The sequence below is a fragment of the Salmo salar genome, chromosome 12, assembly GCF_965601325.2.
Source record: "Salmo salar chromosome 12, fSalSal1, whole genome shotgun sequence".
Taxonomy (NCBI): Eukaryota; Metazoa; Chordata; class Actinopteri; order Salmoniformes; family Salmonidae; genus Salmo; species Salmo salar.
The window spans coordinates 53857898-53877449 of record NC_138302.1 but is presented as its reverse complement, the minus strand read 5'-3'; the positions used below and the strand labels follow the sequence as shown (position 1 = coordinate 53877449).

General features: G+C 44.4%; 1 protein-coding gene across 1 annotated transcript in view; it reads right to left on the bottom strand.

Moving 5' to 3' along the window:
• LOC106565300 (ERC protein 2) overlaps positions 1 to 12174 on the bottom strand; it is an 82624-nt gene extending 70450 nt beyond the window's left edge. Inside the window, exons 1-2 of the mRNA XM_082959064.1 lie at positions 12037 to 12174; positions 148 to 987 (exon numbers count right to left, since the gene is read on the bottom strand). Coding sequence (XP_082815190.1) covers positions 148 to 828 — 681 coding nt within the window. The 5' untranslated portion in view covers positions 829 to 987; positions 12037 to 12174. The remainder of the gene's footprint in view (positions 1 to 147; positions 988 to 12036) is intronic.
• Positions 12175 to 19552: the final 7378 nt, after the last annotated feature.

Sequence of the window (19552 nt, the reverse complement as noted above, 5' to 3'; positions counted from 1 at the left end):
ATGGACAATCAACAATGGACTAATGAAACAAATACCAAAAGATTTTCCTTTAATCCAAGTACACACTATCAATGGTGCACTACGAAGTGTACACTATCAAGTAGCAGCATAGGGGAGACGAGGGGAGAAAACATGTTGTGTTCTAACCTGGTTCTCCTCGTGAGTCACCCTCATTTGCTCCTTGAGGACGGAGGTGCGCGCCGCCTCCTCCTTGCGTATCATCCTCTCCTTCTTCAGCTCGGGGCTCCAGAAGCTCTTGATGCTGTTGGTGGACGAGCCCAGCTTGCTGTCCTTCAGGTCCAGCTCTCTCCTCAGCAGATCGTTCTCCCGCTGCATGTCCCGGAGTGTGGCCTGCATCTCCAGGAGCTCCCCCCCACTGCCTCTCACAGCTTGCCGCAGCAGGGCCGACGGCACCCCCTGAGGGTGGTGGTGGTGGTGCTGCAGCATGGACAGGGAGCCCAGGTCACTGTAGGACAGCAGGTCAGCGTGGTGGCCCAGCCCCACCGAGGCGATGTTGGGGCTGCTGCCCATGGCCGTGACGCGGCCCCCATACATGGCCCGGTTGGAGGCGCGCCCCAGCGTCATGGTGCCCTTAGGGTAGGTGGCGGTTGAGCCCACTCCCTCGTGGTCGCTTAGGTACATGGGCCCGGACGTGGCGTAGGCAGCGTTCAGTGACTGGATGTTCTCCATGGAGAGCGTCTTGCCCCCTCCACCGCCCCCGCCCCCACTGTTGGCCCTCCGGTGGCCCAGCCTGGGGGACCTAGGCAGGCGCGGGGACCGTGCAGGGCTGCTCTCGATGTGGCCGACCGCTCTGGCGCTGCCGTACATGTCCTGGGTGTGGGAGGTGTGGCCTGGGCCGGCCGGACGCTTGCCACGGGGTCCTTACCAGGGGCACGCTGCGACGATCACAGTGCACCCTCACTCTGCAACACACATGGGCGGCTCACTGCATGCCTGTGTGGGTGAAGGACCTCGACATCGATAGATCTGGGGAAAGAGGAATTTGTCAAAGAGGAATTTGTAATAATGACAAGAAATATGCTGCATATTTTATCTGCCAAAAACATACACACAGCTCTCTCTCTCTCTCTCTCTCTCTCTCCCACACACACACACACACACACACACACACACACACACACACACACACACACACACACACACACACACACACACACACACACACACACACACACACACACACACACACACACACACACACACTCCACCCACACACACACATCCCACACTCCTTCTACAGGGTTTGGTAGGTGTAGTGTCATAAGAAGCAGCTCCTCTCCTCCTGTTCACATTGAGAGCTGGGTGAATGAGTCACACTAGCCTGTGGCTCTGTGGGCTTCTTTTGCAGGGAGGGATTCCAATTCTAAGTGAACCCACTGGGAATCGCAGCATCGCCCTGGCTTCCCCCGGCCCAGGCACTCATCCCAGTCCTATTAGTGCTGACCCCATCAGGAAGCAGAGAACACCTACCTCACTGTGCATAGTATTTAGTACATCTAGTATAGCAACCACAATATCACATATACTCTATGCATAGAACCAAGTATCATGCCCATCTGGCAAGCCAAAGCAAATGCTCAAAGTATTTGAAGAGATTTCAAATGCAGTACTATTAAATCCCAGGATTGCTCTCTACCAATACACTAATACAAACACTATATTCATATATTATACATGTCAATAAGCAGGAACCTCCGGAATGGGTATTGGTTCAAGAATACATCCCCCAGAGTTCAGCTGTGCATGCTTCCATTTCCTCTTCTGGAGCACTCAGCCACATGTAATCACTCCTATCACTCCAGACACCAGCGTCATATTCACTAGACCCCAAAAGGAAGCGAAGGGACTGAAACAGGGAGGGACTACCTTGATCATGTCCAATAAGAAACACTCATTTTCATTTTCCGTTTCAAAACGCTTTGCTACATTTTGCACTAATGAATATGACCTAAGGGGAGGCAGAAAGTATACTGTACATACAAATGGAACTTATGCTGTTGTATTGACTCCTTATCATCAAAGGGCAGAACAACTGCATTTTCATTGTCCATCTATAGACCTACATCATACAGGTGTGCCTTATATAGCATCCACCTCTTATGTTACAGCTAATATAGCTACATGTATGTGTATTGCAAATAAATTGTAATTCCCATCCAGGAAACAGTACAGAGCAGCGTGTGTATAATACTTATTGTGTAGGCTACTGCTAAGGATGGCCAGATTGTGTTGCCCAGTAGGAGTCAACTCCCTGTGGAGTCACTAAACACCAGAGACTTCAAAATGGCACTCACGTTTCTGGCCATCACATACATTGCCTTCGGAAAGTATTCAGAAGCCTTGACTATTTCCAAATTTTGTTACATTACAGCCTTATTCTAAAATGTATTAAATAAAATAAAATCCTCAGCAATCTACACACAATACCCCATAAGGACAAAGTGAGAAAAAAAAATGAAATTTTTGCAAATGTATAGAAAATAAAAACAGAAATACCTATTTTACATAGGTATTCAGACCCTTTGCTATGAGACTCGATAATTGAGCTCAGGTGCGTCCTGTTTCCATTGATCATCCTTGAGATGTTTCTACAACTTGATTGGAGTCCACCTGTGGTAAATTCAATTGATTGGACATGATTTGGAAAGGCACTGTCTATATAAGGTCCCACAGTTGACCGTGCATGTCAGAGCAAAAACCAAGCCATGAGGTCGAAGAAATCGTCCGTAGAGCTCCGAGACAGGATTGTGTCGAGGCACAGATCTGGGGAAGGGTACCAAAAAATGTCTGCAGCATTGAATGTCCCCAAGAACATAGTAGCCTCCATCATTCTTAAATGGAAGAAGTTTGGAACCACCAAGACTCTTCATAGAGCTGGCTGCCCAGCCAAATTGAGCAATCAGGGGAGAAGGGCCTTGGTCAGGAAGGTGACCAAGAACCCGATGGTCACTCTGACATAGCTCTAGAGTTCCTCTGTGGAGATGGGAGAAGCTTCCAGAAGGACAACCATCTCTGCAGCATTCCACCAATCAGGCCTTTATGGTAGATTGGCCAGTCGGAAGCCACTCCTCAGTAAAAGGCACATGACAGCCCACTTGGAGTTTGCCAAAAGGCACCTAAAGACGGAGAAACAAGATTTTCTGGTCAGATGAAACCAAGATTGAACTCTCTGGCCTGAATGTCAAGCGTCACATCTGGAGGAAACCTGGCACCATCCCTACGATGAAGCATGGTGTTGGCAGAAGGGTCAGGTTGAGGCTAAAATGAATGGAGCAAAGTACAAAGAGATCCTTGATGAAAACCTGCTCCAGAGTGCTCGGGACCTCAGACTGGGGAGAAGGTTCACCTTCCAACAGGACAATGACCCTAAGCACACAGCCAAGATAACGCAGGAGTGGCTTCAGGACAAGTCTCTGAATGTCCTTTAGTGGCCCAGCAAGAGCCTGGACTTCAACCCGATTGAACATCTCTGGAGAGACCTGAAAATAGCTGTGCAGCAACGCTCCCCATCCAACCAAACAGAGCTTTAGAGGATCTGCAGAAAAGAATGGGAGAAACTCCCCAAATACAGGTCTGCCAAACTTGTAGCGCCATACCCAAGACTCGATGCTGTAATCGCTGCCAAAGGTGCTTCAAATTACTGAATTAAAGGGTCTGAATACTTATGTGAATGTGATATTTCCGTTTTTTATTTGTAATACATTTGCAAAAATGTATAAAAAAGTTTTTTGCTTAGTCATTATGGAGTATTGTGTGTAGATTCATGAGGAAAAAAACAATTTAATACATTTTAGAATGAGGCTGTAACGTAACAAAATGTGGAAAAAGTCAAGGGGTCTGAATACTTTCTTTCGGGTTTTTTTTTAACCTGGCCCTGGTTAAAAGTAGTGCACTACATAGGGAATAGCTGCCCTTTGGGATAAAACCCCAGTGTTATCAGAGGAGGACTCAAGAGGGTACAGGATGGTACTGGATGGTACAGGATAGTACGGGGATAGTACAGGAGGGTTCTGTTGAAAGAAACCTAAAGATGAACGGCTGTTTTTAAACGGATAGTGGTGGTGCAGTGTGTCTAGGGGAAAACTGGGCTGTATTCTTCCTTCCTTCCGGGCCACCCTTGGATCGCCTTCTCAGAAGACACGGTTTCCATAGAGACTGCGGTGTCTGGGCTCATAGAGATAAAGCACCTGGTTTTGGCAGTCCTCTTACATAACTCTAACTTAAGTTTCAAAAGGGGAGAAAAAAAATGTATTCCTGTGAATTCCGGTGCGGGTGGATAGAGGAAGTTAAAAGGAAAAGTGATGAGTGACTGACAACAGATGGTCTGCTCATCGGTGCCATACACTCTTGTCTCCATGCCAGGACCAGGGTGAGGGTGAGGGTGGGGACAAGATGGCCACTAGCTTTTTTGGAGCCATTATCCGCATGCCCTACAGCCAGACCTGACTTTGCCTATAGCACTGTGCCACCTTTCCCTTTCAGAATCAACTATGGGACATGGCTGAATGGCTGTCTATGAACTCACACAATACCTGACAATATCTTTACAGGAACAATCTGCCACCATTCAGAGTCAGATAGCTTTGTGATATGGACAACACGCCGGTCTATTAAGGGTATTTGAGGTAAGGAAAGCATTTTGTAGCCTGGTGTTTGGCAATTACAATGACCATGGGAGTTGGCAAGATGGCATAAACAGATCTGGGACCAGGCTAAGCATTTTGGGGACAAGAAAGAAATGCTGAAGAAATACCTGCGAGAAAACACTTCAACAGAAGCAATTACAATGATACAATGACAGGCGAGAGCAGACAGGGAGTTCAGTAATAACTATAATTTCAGTTTGCTGCAACAAGAAACTTTAAAATGGGACAGGAGTGTTACAGCCTACATTAGCTGAAAGAAGTGGAGCGGGTGTAACATTAGCCAAACAAGTTGCTTTTTCAGTAGCCAGTCCCTCTGAGAGACTGTAGCTAATTAGACTCAAACGAATTATACAACACACATACTGTATCAGGAAGTTCTGCAATTATTATCTTCAATTGGTTGGCAATGGCTGCAGTGCTTGTGAAGTCCGGAGTGAAAATGTTGGAAAAGCAAGAACTGCATGTGGCCGGCTGAGTTTAGACACCGGATCTCCTGGGCCCAACAGGATTTTTCAATCCCGCTGAGCTAAAGCCAACACTCTTAGAAGTGAAGGAGCCTGGAAGAACCTTTTGTGAATCGGTAAATTGCCACTCAGGGGGGAACCTTTTCCGGTCACAAGGAACCCCTGTGACTTGATGCATATATTTTCGCTAAAATGTCACAGACTGACGTTTATATGCTGATACTGGGCTGCCTATGTAAAGGTTCAAAGAGGAACCTTTTTGTGATGGGAAAAGTTAAATGTTTTACCTTTTTAATAAAATATTGCAGCAGCAGCCTATCAGAAGATTAGAGGCACGGCTTTCAGATAGTTATTTTTGGCTACTGGTAAGAGTAATGTCATTTCTGTTTATCATATAAAGTTGAAATTTCGTACAATACAAATGTCTATTTTCCTTGAATGTTTATGCATATTACATAATCTAATATTAACATTGCTGACTACATATCATATAGAGCATTGACAGTCATCCAAACGCAATAACTTCTATATATAGTAATAAAGTGTTAACAAATCCAACATTGGGATTTGCATAGGCTCTTGAAGAACTCATACATGTCTAAAAGCCTCATTGAAGCTACAAAAATATCAGTGTTCAACCTTAACATGAGATGACAATACAACAGAAAAGATGAACAGGAATGATGGTTACTCTCACCGGTGGCCAAACGTAATTATGTGAATGCCACGCCCTTACTAAGCAACACCCCCATTCTTCTCATCTGACCCGCTGAGTCATATCTAATGCTGTTTATAGCCAAGTGGGAAGGTGGCAATTTCCAGTTGTGAAGTAGTAAATACAAGTTGGATGCATTCACGTGCTTTGAACTTGATGATATACAACGATTTGCTAATGGAAAACAAGCTGTGTCAACCATAAACTAAAAGTACAGCTATCATGCTTGCAAACAAATTATAATGTTAAAAAAACTGTATTAATAGATTGCTTGCCGAATATGCTGTTTTCTAGGTAATTTCCTTAGTAGGTGATGTCAAAGGTCAGTTTCCCACTAGTGATTACCAGTTGGAGGGGCGTTCAAGTGGATGTTTTCCAGTCGTTTGTGGTAAATACCACCTTCCCACATGGTTATGAATGCAGGGTTAATAATCCAGCATCAATAACCCAGCATCAACCACCCAACCTGGCTATTTTTAAAGAAAACAACACAACTAAGTGAAACAATGCCTGCAACCCAGATAGGTCATCCAAACAACCAAGCATTTTTAAGTGTGTAGGCTAGGTTGAAGATATTGTAGCTAACTGGTGACCTAAGCCAACACCTAATAATTATCATCATAAACAAACAATATTACCATCACAATAAACTTTTCGGAATTAAAACAGGAGGCTACAATCATATAATACAATTGGCTTGACAGCCAATGTTGTATTATTCAACATTGCTATTAAAATAGTACTCAAATAGGAATGGGTTATTGTTTACAAGTTGCTAGCTATCCCATAAAGCCATCGCCAAAAGCCACATATTTCCATTTTCTTCTGAGTCTGGCAGCGCAACAAATCCAATGACGAAATAATATTATACACTTCTCAAAAAAATAAAGGGAACACTTAAACAACACAATGTAACTCCAAGTCAATCACACTTCTGTGAAATCAAACTGTCCACTTAGGAAGCAACACTGATTGACAATACATTTCACATGCTGTTGTGCAAATGGAATAGACAACAGTTGGAAATGATAGGCAATTAGCAAGACACCCCCAATAAAGGAGTGATTCTGCAGGTGGGGACCACAGACCACTTCTCAGTTCCTATGCTTCCTGGCTGATGTTTTGGTCACTTTTGAATGCTGGCGGTGCTTTCACTCTAGTGGTAGCATGAGACGGAGTCTACAACCCACACAAGTGGCTCAGGTAGTGCAGCTCATCCAGGATGGCACATCAATGTGAGCTGTGGCAAGAAGGTTTGCTGTGTCTGTCAGCGTAGTGTCCAGAGCATGGAGGCGCTACCAGGAGACAGGCCAGTACATCAGGAGACGTGGAGGCCGTAGGAGGGCAACAACCCAGCAGCAGGACCGCTACCTCCACCTTTGTACAAGGAGGAGCAGGAGGAGCACTGCCAGAGCCCTGCAAAATGACCTCCAGCAGGCCACAAATGTGCATGTGTCTGCTCAAATGGTCAGAAACAGACTCCATGAGGGTGGTATGAGGCCCCGATGTCCACAGGTGGGGGTTGTGCTTACAGCCCAACACCGTGCAGGACATTTGGCATTTGCCAGAGAACACCAAGATTGGCAAATTCGACACTGGCGCCCTGTGCTCTTCACAGATGAAAGCAGGTTCACACTGAGCACGTGACAGATGTGACAGAGTCTGGAGACGCCGTGGAGAACGTTCTGCTGCCTGCAACATCCTCCAGCATGACCGGTTTGGCGGTGGGTCAGTCATGGTGTGGGGTGGCATTTCTTTGGGGGGCCGCACAGCCCTCCATGTGCTCGCCAGAGGTAGCCTGACTGCCATTAGGTACCGAGATGAGATCCTCAGACCCCTTGTGAGACCATATGCTGGTGCGGTTGGCCCTGGGTTCCTCCTAATGCAAGACAATGCTAGACCTCATGTGGCTGGAGTGTGTCAGCAGTTCCTGCAAGAGGAAGGCATTGATGCTATGGACTGGCCCGCCCGTTCCCCAGACCTGAATCCAATTGAGCACATCTGGGACATCATGTCTCGCTCCATCCACCAACGCCACGTTGCACCACAGACTGTCCAGGAGTTGGCGGATGCTTTAGTCCAGGTCTGGGAAGAGATCCCTCAGGAGACCATCCGCCACCTCATCAGGAGCATGCCCAGGCATTGTAGGGAGGTCATACAGGCACGTGGAGGTCACACACACTACTGAGCCTCATTTTGACTTGTTTTAAGGACATTATATCAAAGTTGGATCAGCCTGTAGTGTGGTTTTTCACTTTAATTTTGAGTGTGACTCCAAATCCAGACCTCCATGGGTTGATAAATTGGATTTCCATTGATTATTTTTGTGTGATTTTGTTGTCAGCACATTCAACTATGTAAAGAAAAAAGTATTTAATAAGATTATCTCTTTCATTCAGATCTAGGATGTGTTGTTTAAGTGTTCCCTTTATTTTTTTGAGCAGTATATATGGATTTATAGTCAGTGCTTTGCATGTGCCAGTAAAAATGTTCCTCCAGGAAACATTGACAACATGAAAGGTTCCTCCAAGAACCCCTCGACTAACCAATAGTGCAAAAATCAACCCATTGACTGCAATGGTTCCTTGAGAATCTCCAGGGTTCCTCGAGTCACCCCAAATTCTAAGAGTCTAGGCTTTCTGTCTGTGAAGCCACACCAACACAGTGATGGACTGGGACCATAAATTGGCCCTGGCATTTCTAACACACTGGCCCATTTTTTTTCCCTCGAGGCCCCCATTATTAGCAAGATAATTATCATTTTGCGAAACAACAAAAAAGTTAGACCCGCCCACCTGGCAAAAAAATGGACCAGCCCATCTGGCATTTTCAAGAAATGCTGGATGGCTGGTCTGCCCCTTGGTGCATACATCCTCTCTCATGTATTGCTGTCCAGGGCTGTGGTGCTGAATTGCCCTGACAAGGTACAAATCTGTCGTTCTGCCCCTGAACAAGGCAGTTAATCCACTGTTCCTAGGCCGTCATTGAAAATAATAATTTGTTTTTATTAACTGACTTGCCTAGTTAAATAAAGGTAAAATAAAATAAATAAATAGTGCTGAATCCACCAATTGTGGTGCTGTCCATGGTGCTGAAGTAAGACTCAATCAACACATTGCATAGTAGCCTACCGTAGTAACCGCCATCCCCGCGCTTATATACATTTTGTGGATGAAGGGCGGGTCGGTTGAATAAAGACATAACACCCTGGGTTTATAAGCGCGGATATTGACTCTGCCGCACGAGCATGCTTTTGCGGCACAGTCGATAGCACGCTGGACTTCGGGCTAGAAGGTCGAGGGTTCGAGACCTGCTCCCTGCCTGTTTCATAACAATACCTTAAAAGATCCAGAAATGTATCATTCTTGTGTAATTTATATCTATAGGCTACATTGAGGTTTTTATTGTAGGCTATCTGGCGTTAGGGCGCGAGCCTAAACTTCAGGGCCTAACGGTACTCCGTCAAACAACCTACAGGCCAATCGTCAATTTTTTTTTGGAATGGGCAGAAAAAGTTGATCCATGGAGGCAAAAAGGACAATGTTGGAGTTAAATTCAATAAGAGAAAAGCTGCGAAATTGAGAGTTGAAAATAAAAGAGAAGGGAGGGCCAGAAAAGTAATGTTTGGGAAAGAGTTGGTGAAGTGGTAAAAGAGGATTATATGTTATGTGTGATGATTGTGAAGCGCTATACAAATTCGACAGTCACAGGATGGGGGCCTCAAATAGGCCTATGGCACGTTAAGAGAACTGTAGCCTACTGTTCAGATGGTTTAAATGGAAACTGAAATCTGGACACTGACTCTAGGGCTATACCCTCTCACATAGCCTTAGCATTAACTCTTGCAAAAATAAGCATTTCTTGCAGTAATATGATACTCGGGATCAAGATTCTTTCAGCATCTTGAGAGAATGCGACTGCGCAGTTAGATACCGTCTGATAGTATTTCAACCACATAAAATATGAATAGCCACGGGAAGTATGGGTGCTGAGGGTACTGCACCATCCACTGAAAAATCTGTTTGTTTTTTTAATTCATAAAAAAAATAAAAAATAACAAAAGTAGTGCACTGGGCCTTTAATAGTGCTCTATGAGCGGACCGATATAGATGTCTTCAGCGGGGACAAAAACTTTTTCCCACCACCCCACAAAATCCATATTTCAATAGTCTCGATAATCCTTCTTTAACCTGTCTCCTCCCCTTCATCTACAATGCTTGAAGTGGATTTAACAAGTGACATCAATAAGGGATCATAGCTTTCCCCTGCATTCACCTGGTCAGTCTATGTCATGGAAAGAGCAGGTGTTCCTAATGTTTTGTAGGCCTATATGATCAGTGTATAGTCGGGCGGTGCAGATGGGTTACTTGCAATTGCGGGCAGCTGTTGGTGAAAAAAAACAGCTGATCCGCGCACCACTAGCCTACTGGTATTTGTATCTTTACAACTTTTTTTGGCTTCAATCAACCTGCCCAATGAGGATAATATTGTTAGACTAGTAAATGCACGTGGGAGGCCTAAATATGGGGCAGATAAGCGCAAGCAGCTGTGACTGGGAGGGGCAACATAACTATTAGATAGGCCTAGCGGCATGGACATTCTCGCGCAGATAGGCCTTACAGGTGCTCTGAAAGCATGACTTTCGCCCTTTCTGTGCCGATTAATAGTGCTTTAGGTTCTGGTGCTGGCTGCATTTCCATAAGTCCATGTCATTTCCCTTTAATCACCCACATGCAACCTTTAAGTCCATCCCTTAGAAACCCTTTATTAGGCCTACAGTGTCCTTTATCTTTGCCATCTTGATTGGAATCGAAATCCACATAAGATCATAGCAGTGTCTCTCTAAATGTCATTTTAAATCAATAATTATACACGTCAATTATACACATCAATGTGGCATCATCGCTGCAGTCACAAATGGTCAATCTTTCATACATCAATACAGTGTCATGGGCTAGAGTGCGAAAACAAACTTGAGCACGCACACCTGAACATAATTTCGAATTCACTCCACATCGGCACAACTCTTGCGGCAAAAGGTCAGCTGCATTGGCAAGTGTGCAGAACGGTCATGAAAGAAATCCTATCTGAGCGGAGGCAGGGACATGTTTGGAGATCAATCGTTCCAATGAGACAGTGCAGCAGGTTGTCGCTTGACCATAATAACGCGGGGCGAAATGATGCATATGGTCCACTTACTAAGTAGAAAAGACTGAATGACCATCTTCCAGCCCTGCTGCTGACAAGACACCCCACAATTAAAATCCCTCCCCTTGCCTTTCATGATTGGTTGAGAGGATCAGATAGTACAAACACGCGTTTCCTAGTGGCTGTCGCCTCTGTCAGTTAGCCAAAATGAAACGTCAATTTCTGAAGGGGGTTTCGTTCGTTTGAGGGGGACACATGTAGCTGAGAGGGTTCTTCGGGTTCTTCTCAATCGATTATTGAAATTATTGGAACATAACACGCTAATGTTTAGTAGCCGAATAGCCTCAGTTATTTATAAATATGATCATGGTGTCGATATTGCTTAATATTTCTTATTCATAATGACAGCATCTCCCAAAATGTTCCTCTTGAATTCCCCTAATAAGGAAATATATGACATAATGTAAGCCTGAGGCATTACAGACGTTTCTTATGTCGAATTGTTAGTGCCCTTGATGTCTCGTGTTTCATGGGAATACATCATTCTTCTCCAATGCAATGTGAGAATCTATGACAGCTAGCCACTATAGATAACATCACATACATTCCAGAGGATTAGGCGCTTTTAGGATGAAATACGACTCTAAAGCCCTATAAATCTTTTATATTGAAAATTAAATAGAGATATGTAATTCGTTTCACCTTTCCTTGATACCAATTCTACTCTAAATGAACTCAAAAACCAATTCGATTTTCAACCGAATCGAATGACTGAAATATACAAGATACAAACACATATTGACTTCTACAGATTAGTCTACAGTATGTTTTCCCCATGCATTCATCTACTATGCAATCCAACGAATGAATTGGGAGTGATATTTTACGCACAGATGCATTCCCTCAATCCGTCTAATCGAAAGAGAACGGCCAACCCCATAATATCGAAAACACTTCACTATTTCTGCATGAGGTGATTCGGTGCCGTTCTCTATCATACGTATTTGCGTTGATCTTGAATTAATCAAAAATATAAATGTACCTTTTTCTACCATTAGTTCCTCTCCATCACCATCCAGAGACAGCAGCGTCTTCCAGCCTCCATTCACACCGGTCTCAGCATCCTGCACTGTCATTGGGTAGCGGACACGCGATCTCTCCCCCTACACGCTAGGGAGCTGCACAGTCTGATTGTTAAAGGGACAGCCAAGAGGGTCTCGAGCAGAATCCTAGAAACGTGACTTTGAGTGTGGAATCACAACATCGAAATCTCATAATTCAACTCACAAACTCAGACTTCCATCCTTATCGTCCTCGCTCCTTGTGGTCACAGTCCTCACGTTTGTATGGATGGTGTAGGTTTCAGGAGTTTCAGCATTGAAAATCCAGCCTAAATTCAGGTTTAATTGGTTGAGGTATTAGGTATCTGAGAGGTGGAAAATGTGACAAAATCTGCCCCCCCCCCCCCCAACACCCCTCATGATTACATTTACATTTCATTTTAGTCATTTAGCAGAAGCTCTCATTTATAGCGACTTACAGTTAGTGCATAAAGGTAGCTATAGGTAAGACAATCACATATCACAGTCTTAGTAAGTCATCCTCTAGTCTAATTTCACAGCCACTGTGCCATCATCTACCATTAAGCACCATCATTAACTGTGTTCAACCAGAGATTGCAATTCATCAAGGCGTGCCATCCCCTATAACTCTTATCATTTGTGTGCTTAATTATATGACCTTTTCTAAATGTCGCAGAATAATCTGTGGTGATTGGCTGAAGGATCTCAGGCCCATTTTATCCTAAGCTCCTGCATTGTGAGTGTTCTGATTGGCTTGGCTACCTTTTGCATTCTAAATGGAACCCTATTCCCAATACATATACATATACAGTTGAAGTCGGAAGAATACGAACACTTAGGTTGGAGTCAGTAAAACTCGTTTTTCAACCACTCCACAAATTTCATGTTAACAAACTATATTTTTGGCAAGTCGGTTAGGACATCTACTTTGTACATGACACAAGTAATTTTTCCAACAATTGTTTACAGACATGTTATTTCACTTATAATTCACTGTATCACAATTCTAGTGGGTCAGAAGTTTACATACACTAAGTTGACTGTGCCTTTAAACAGCTTGTAAAATTCCAAATAATGATGTCATGGCTTTAGAAGCTTCTGATAGGCTAATTTACATCATTTAAGTCAATTGGAGGTGTACCTGTGGATGTATTTCAAGGCCTACCTTCAAACTCAGTGCCTCTTTGCTTGACATCATGGTAAAATCAAAAGAAATCAGCCAAGACCTCAGAAAAAAAAGTCTGGTTCATCCTCGGGAGCAATTTCTAAACGCAAGAAGGTACCACGTTCATCTGTACGAACAATAGTACGCAAATATAAACACCATGGGACCACGCAGCCGTCATACCGCTTAGGAAGGAGACGCATTCTGTTTCTTAGAGATGAACGTACTTTGGTGCGAAAGTGCGACTCAATCCCAGAACAACAGCAAAGGACCTTGTGAAGATGCTGGAGGAAACAGGTACAAAAGTATCTATAGCCACAGTAAAACGAGTCCTATATCGACATAACCTGAAAGGCTGCTCAGCAAGAAAGAAGCCACTGCTCCAAAACCGCCATAAGAAAGCCAGACTAAGGTTTGCAACTGCACATAGGGAAAAATATCTTACTGGTAACTCTGTGTTGTTATATGTGTCGAACTTCTTTGCTTTATCTTGGCCAGGTCGCAGTTGTAAATGAGAACTTGTTCTCAACTTGCCTGGAGGAAAAAGGGGGAGGCTTGCAAGCCGAAGAACACCATCTCAACCATGAAGAACGGGGTGGCAGCATCATGTTGTGGGGGTGCTTTGCTGCAGGAGGGACTGGTGCACTTCACAAAATAGATGGCATCATGAGGAAGGACAATTATGTGGATATATTGAAGCAACATTTCAAGACATCAGTCAGGAAGTTAAAGCTTGGTCGCAAATGGGTCTTCCAAATGGACAATGACCCCAAGCATACTTCCAAAGTTGTGGCAAAATGGCTTAAGGACAACAAAGTCAAGGTATTGGAGAGGCCATCACAAAGCCCTGACCTCCCATAGTAAATTTGGGTAGAACTGAAAAAGTGTGTGTGAGCAACGAGGCCTACAAACCTGACTCAGTTACACCAGCTCTGTCAGGAGGAATGGGCCAAAATTCACCCAACTTATTGTGGGAAGCTTGTGGAAGGCTACCGGAAACGTTTGACCCAAGTTAAACAATTTAAAGGCAATGCTACCAAATACTAATTAAGTGTATGTAAACGTCTGACCCAGTGGGAATGTGATGAAAGAAATGAAAGCTGAAATAAATCATTCTCTCTACTATTATTCTGACATTTCACATTCTTAAAATAAAGTGGTGATCCTAACTGACCTAAGACAGAATTTCTACTAGGATTAAATGTCAGGAATTGTAAAAAACTGAGTTTAAATGTATTTGGCTAAGGTGTATGTAAACTTCCGACTTCAACTGTATATAGTTCACTACTATTGACCAGGGCCCTTAGGGTCCAAACCCACGTGCTCCAGTGGGGCTCTGTGTGGAGGTTTTGGGCGAATCCTCACGGTGGGAAAATGCCTCTGGAGATATGAGTCTTTTGCTCAGTGAATGGAATAAGCCATGTCCCTTCGGGAAACTGTTCAGTTGTGCTGGGAATGGATGGAGGTGGGGCGAAGACAGATGTTTGGCCACCCACTTTAGCAGGGAGAGCAGAGAGAGAGAAAATGGAACAGGAGAAGAGAGAGATGCGGTGAAGGACAGGAATGTTCTCAAAGCAACCCCTGCTTGGAGGAGATGAAACATCTTGTTGGGATAGGAGGATTATCTTTTTACGACGCCAAGGAATCACAATCAACACACAATAGAATCGGGTTGTTTGTTTATGAGGCATGGGTGGTCGTTAACGTGCGTGCAAGGTGTAATAGGATGATTAAATAGATTCTTCCTCATGGGTTGGGTTGGAGGTTGTTCCTGTCTGTGGTTGTCCTTGTCCTTTAAGCCAGTGAATCAGCCAGTACCTCTCTCTCCCAGCCCTGCCTTGGCATCGTTAATCACATGATGGCTTCTCCCATCGTCATGGTGATGTCAGCCCAGGTTCCTTCTTTCCTGTGTACATCCAGGACTGACTGAGAAACGACGCTGCCTTCGCCACGGCAACCCAGCACACGTTAAATCAATCAGAGTGCATTACACTTACATCACACATAATGACATCACTATAACTGAACCTTCCTGGCTCTCCGGACAATGTGAGATATGTTGATGTTGAAAACAAAATACAGCCTAAAATACAACCACCTTCACCCCTCCTATACAGCCAGACACACACACACACACACACACACACACACACACACACACACACACACACACACACACACACACACACACACACACACACACACACACACACCCACACACACACACACACACACACACACACTCACACACTCACACACTCACAGACACACACTCTCTCTGTCTCTCTCTCTCTTTATGAGCTGTCCCGATATGCTAGGGCCTGGAAGGCGCGAGGGCTATAGCTGTGATGCAAACATTGATGATGAATGGCGGTGACAGGGACAGGCCTAGGAGAGAGGAGCATCAGCAGCATCAGAGTTTAACACACACACACACACATGCACGTACACACGCACACATGCGAGCATGCAAACACACACGCGCACACACACACACCACACACACACACCACAGAAGTGGAGAGGGACCTGTTCATTAATCACACATTCATTAATCTATTAGAACCAATTAATCAAAACAGAGCTGACAGCTCACAGGCTGACAGTAAAAGGCACGCTGGTCACAATCTATAATGAAATCTTAATCAGGAAACATAGTGTAATAACATTGTACTGTTTGTATATAGTCAGGTCAGAACTTTATTTAGCTCCAATCTATTACAGGCCCTATGGAGTAATTCAGTGTGTGCATCCCAAATGGCACCCTATTCCCTATATAGTGTAGTACTTTTTACCAGGGCCCATAGGGCCATTTGGGATGTAGACAGTGAGATTTTGCAATGTATCCCCGTCCACATTCTGTCACCGGCCCCGTTAATTCAGTTATTTTTCTCTTCCCAGAGTTGACAATCAATACATTGCAGAGGGCCATTAAACCCCCCTGCAGTCCAGACAGCAATGATTCCCATTTCTGGGGTAAAACAAGCCTCTTAAGAAAGCATAGAGAAACGGGGAGAACGGGGGTTAAGGATTGTTTAATTATCATAGCGATAGGCATTGATTATCAAATCAAATCAAATGTATTTATATAGCCCTTCTTACATCAGCTGATATATCAAAGTGCAGTACAGAGACCCTGCCTAAAACCCCAAACAGCAAGCAATGCAGGTGTAGAAGCACAGTGGCTAGGAAAAACTCCCTAGAAAGGCCAAAACCTAGGAAGAAACCTAGAGAGGAACTAGGCTATGAGGGGTGGCCAGTCCTCTTTTGGCTGTGCCGGGTGAAGATTTTAACAGAACATGGCCATATGTTCAAATGTTCATAAATGACCAGCATGGTCAAATAATAGTAATCACAGTGAATAGGTCAGGGTTCCATAGCCGCAGGCAGAACAGTTGAAACTGGAGCAGCAGCACGGCCAGGTGGACTGGGGACAACAAGGAGTCATCATGCCAGGTATCCTGAGGCATGGTCCTAGGGCTCAGGTCCTCCGAGAGAAAGAAGGAAAGAAAGAAAGAAAGAGAGCATACTTAAATTCACACAGGACACCGGATAAGACAGGATAAATACTCCAGATATAACAGACTGACCCAAGCCCCCCGACACATAAACTACTGCAGCATAAATACTGGAGGCTGAGACAGGAGGGGTCAGGAGACACTGTGGCCCCATCTGATGATACCCCTGAACAGGGCCAAACAGGCAGGATATAACCTCACCCACTTTGCCAAAGCACAGCCCCCACACCACTAGAGGGATATCTTCAACCACCAACTTACCATCCTGAGACAAGGCCGAGTATAACCCACAAAGATCTCCGCCACGGCACAACCCAAGGGGGGGCGCCAACCCAGACAGGAAGACCACGTCAGTGACTCAACCCACTCAAGTGATGCCCCCCTCCTAGGGGCGGCATGGAAGAGCACCAGTAAGCCAGTGACTCAGCCCTTGTAATAGGGTTAGAGGCAGAGAATCCCACAGGAGAAAGGGGAACCGGCCCGGCAGAGACAGTAGGTGGGGTTCGTGCATCCAGTGCCTTCCGTTCACCTACACACTCCTGGGCCAGACTACACTCAATCATAGGACCTACTGAAGAGATGAGTCTTCAATAAAGACTTAAAGGTTGAGACCAAGTCTGCGTCTCTCACATGGGTAGGTAGACCATTCCATAAAATGGAGCTCTATAGGAGAAAGCCCTGCCTCCAGCTGTTTGCTTAGAAATTCTAGGGACAATTAGGAGGCCTGCGTCTTGTGACCGTAGCGTATGTGTAGCTATCTACGGCAGGACCAAATCGGAAAGATAGGTAGGAGTCCATGTAATGCTTTGTAGGTTAGCAGTAAAACCTTGAAATCAGCCCTTGCCTTAAGAGGAAGCCAGTGTAGAGAGGCTAGCACTGGAGTAATATGATCAAATGTTTTGGTTCTAGTCAGGATTCTAGCAGCCGCATTTAGCACTAATTTAAGTTTATTTAGTGCTTTATCAGGGTCGCCGGAAAGTAGAGCATTGCAGTAGTCTAACCTAGAAGTAACAAAAGAAGGGCTTAATTTTTCTGCATAATTTTTGGACATAACATTTCTGATTTTTGCAATGTTACGTAAATGGAAAAAAGCTGTCCTTGAAACAGTCTTGATATGTTCGTCAAAAGAGAGATCAGGGTCCAGAGTAACGCCGAGGTCCTTCACAGTTTTATTTGAGACGACTGTACAACCATCAAGATTATTTGTCAGATTCAACAGAAGATCTCTTCGTTTCTTGGGACGTAGAACAAGCATCTCTGTTTTGTCCGAGTTTAAAAGTAGAAAGTTTGCAGCCATCCACTTCCTTATGTCTGAAACACAGGCTTCCAGTGAGGGCAATTTTGGGGCTTCACCATGTTTCATTGAAATGTACAGCTGTGTGTCATCCGCATAGCAGTGAATGTTAACATTATGTTTTCGAATGACATCCCCAAGAGGTAAAATATATAGTGAAAACAATAGTGGTCCTAAAACGGAACTTTGAGGAACACCGAAATTTACAGTTGATTTGTCAGAGGACAAACCATTCACAGAGACAAACTGATATCTTTCCAACAGATAAGATCTAAACCAGGCCAAAACTTGTCCGTGTAGACCAATTTGGGCTTCCAATCTCTCCAAAAGAATGTGGTGATCGATGGTATCAAAAGCAGCACTAATGTCTAGGAGCACGAGGACAGATGCAGAGCCTCGGTCTGATGCCATTAAAAGGTAATTTACCACCTTCACAAGTGCAGTCGCAGTGCTATGATGGGGTCTAAAACCAGACTGAAGCATTTCGTATACATTGTTTGTTTTCAGGAAGGCAGTGAGTTGCTGTGCAACAGCTTTTTCTAACATTTTTGAGAGGAATGGGAGATTCGATATAGACCGATAGTTTTTTATATTTTCTGGGTCAAGGTTTGGCTTTTTCAAGAGAGGCTTTATTACTGCCACTTTTAGTGAATTTGGTACACATCCGGTGGATAGAGAGTCGTTTATTGTGTTCAACAGAGGAGGGCCAAGCACAGGAAGCAGCTCTTTCAGTAGTTTAGTTGGAATAGGGTCCATGCAGCTTGAAGGTTTAGAGGCCATGATTATTTTCATCATTGTGTCAAGAGATATAGTACTAAAACACTTGAGTGTCTCCCTTGATCCTTGGTCCTGGCAGAGTTGTGCAGACTCAGGACAACTGAGCTTTGGAGGAATACGCAGATATAAAGAGGAGTCCGTAATTTGCTTTCTAATGATCATGAACTTTTCCTCAAAGAAGTTCATGAATGTATCACTGCTGAAGTGAAAGCCATCCTCTCTTGGGGAATGCTGCTTTTTAGTTAGCTTTGCGACAGTATCAAAAATACATTTCAGATTGTTCTTATTTTCCTCAATTAAGTTGGAAAAATAGGATGATCGAGCAGCAGTGAGGGCTCTTCGATACTGCACGGTACTGTCTTCCAAGCTAGTCGGAAGACTTCCAGTTTGGTGTGGCGCCATTTCCATTCCAATTTTCTGGAAGCTTGCTTCAGAGCTCGGGTATTTTCTGTATACCAGGGAGCTAGTTTCTTATGATAAATGTTTTTCGTTTTTAGGGGCGCAACTGCATTTAGGGTATTGCACAAGGTTAAATTTAGTTCCTCAGTTAGGTGGTTAACTGATTTTTGTACTCTGACATCCTTGGTTAGGCAGAGGGAGTCTGGAAGGGCATCAAGGAATCTTTCGGTTGTCTGAGAATTTATAGCATGACTTTTGATGCTCCTTGGTTGGGGTCTGAGCAGATTATTTGTTGCGATTGCAAACGTAATAAAATGGTGGTC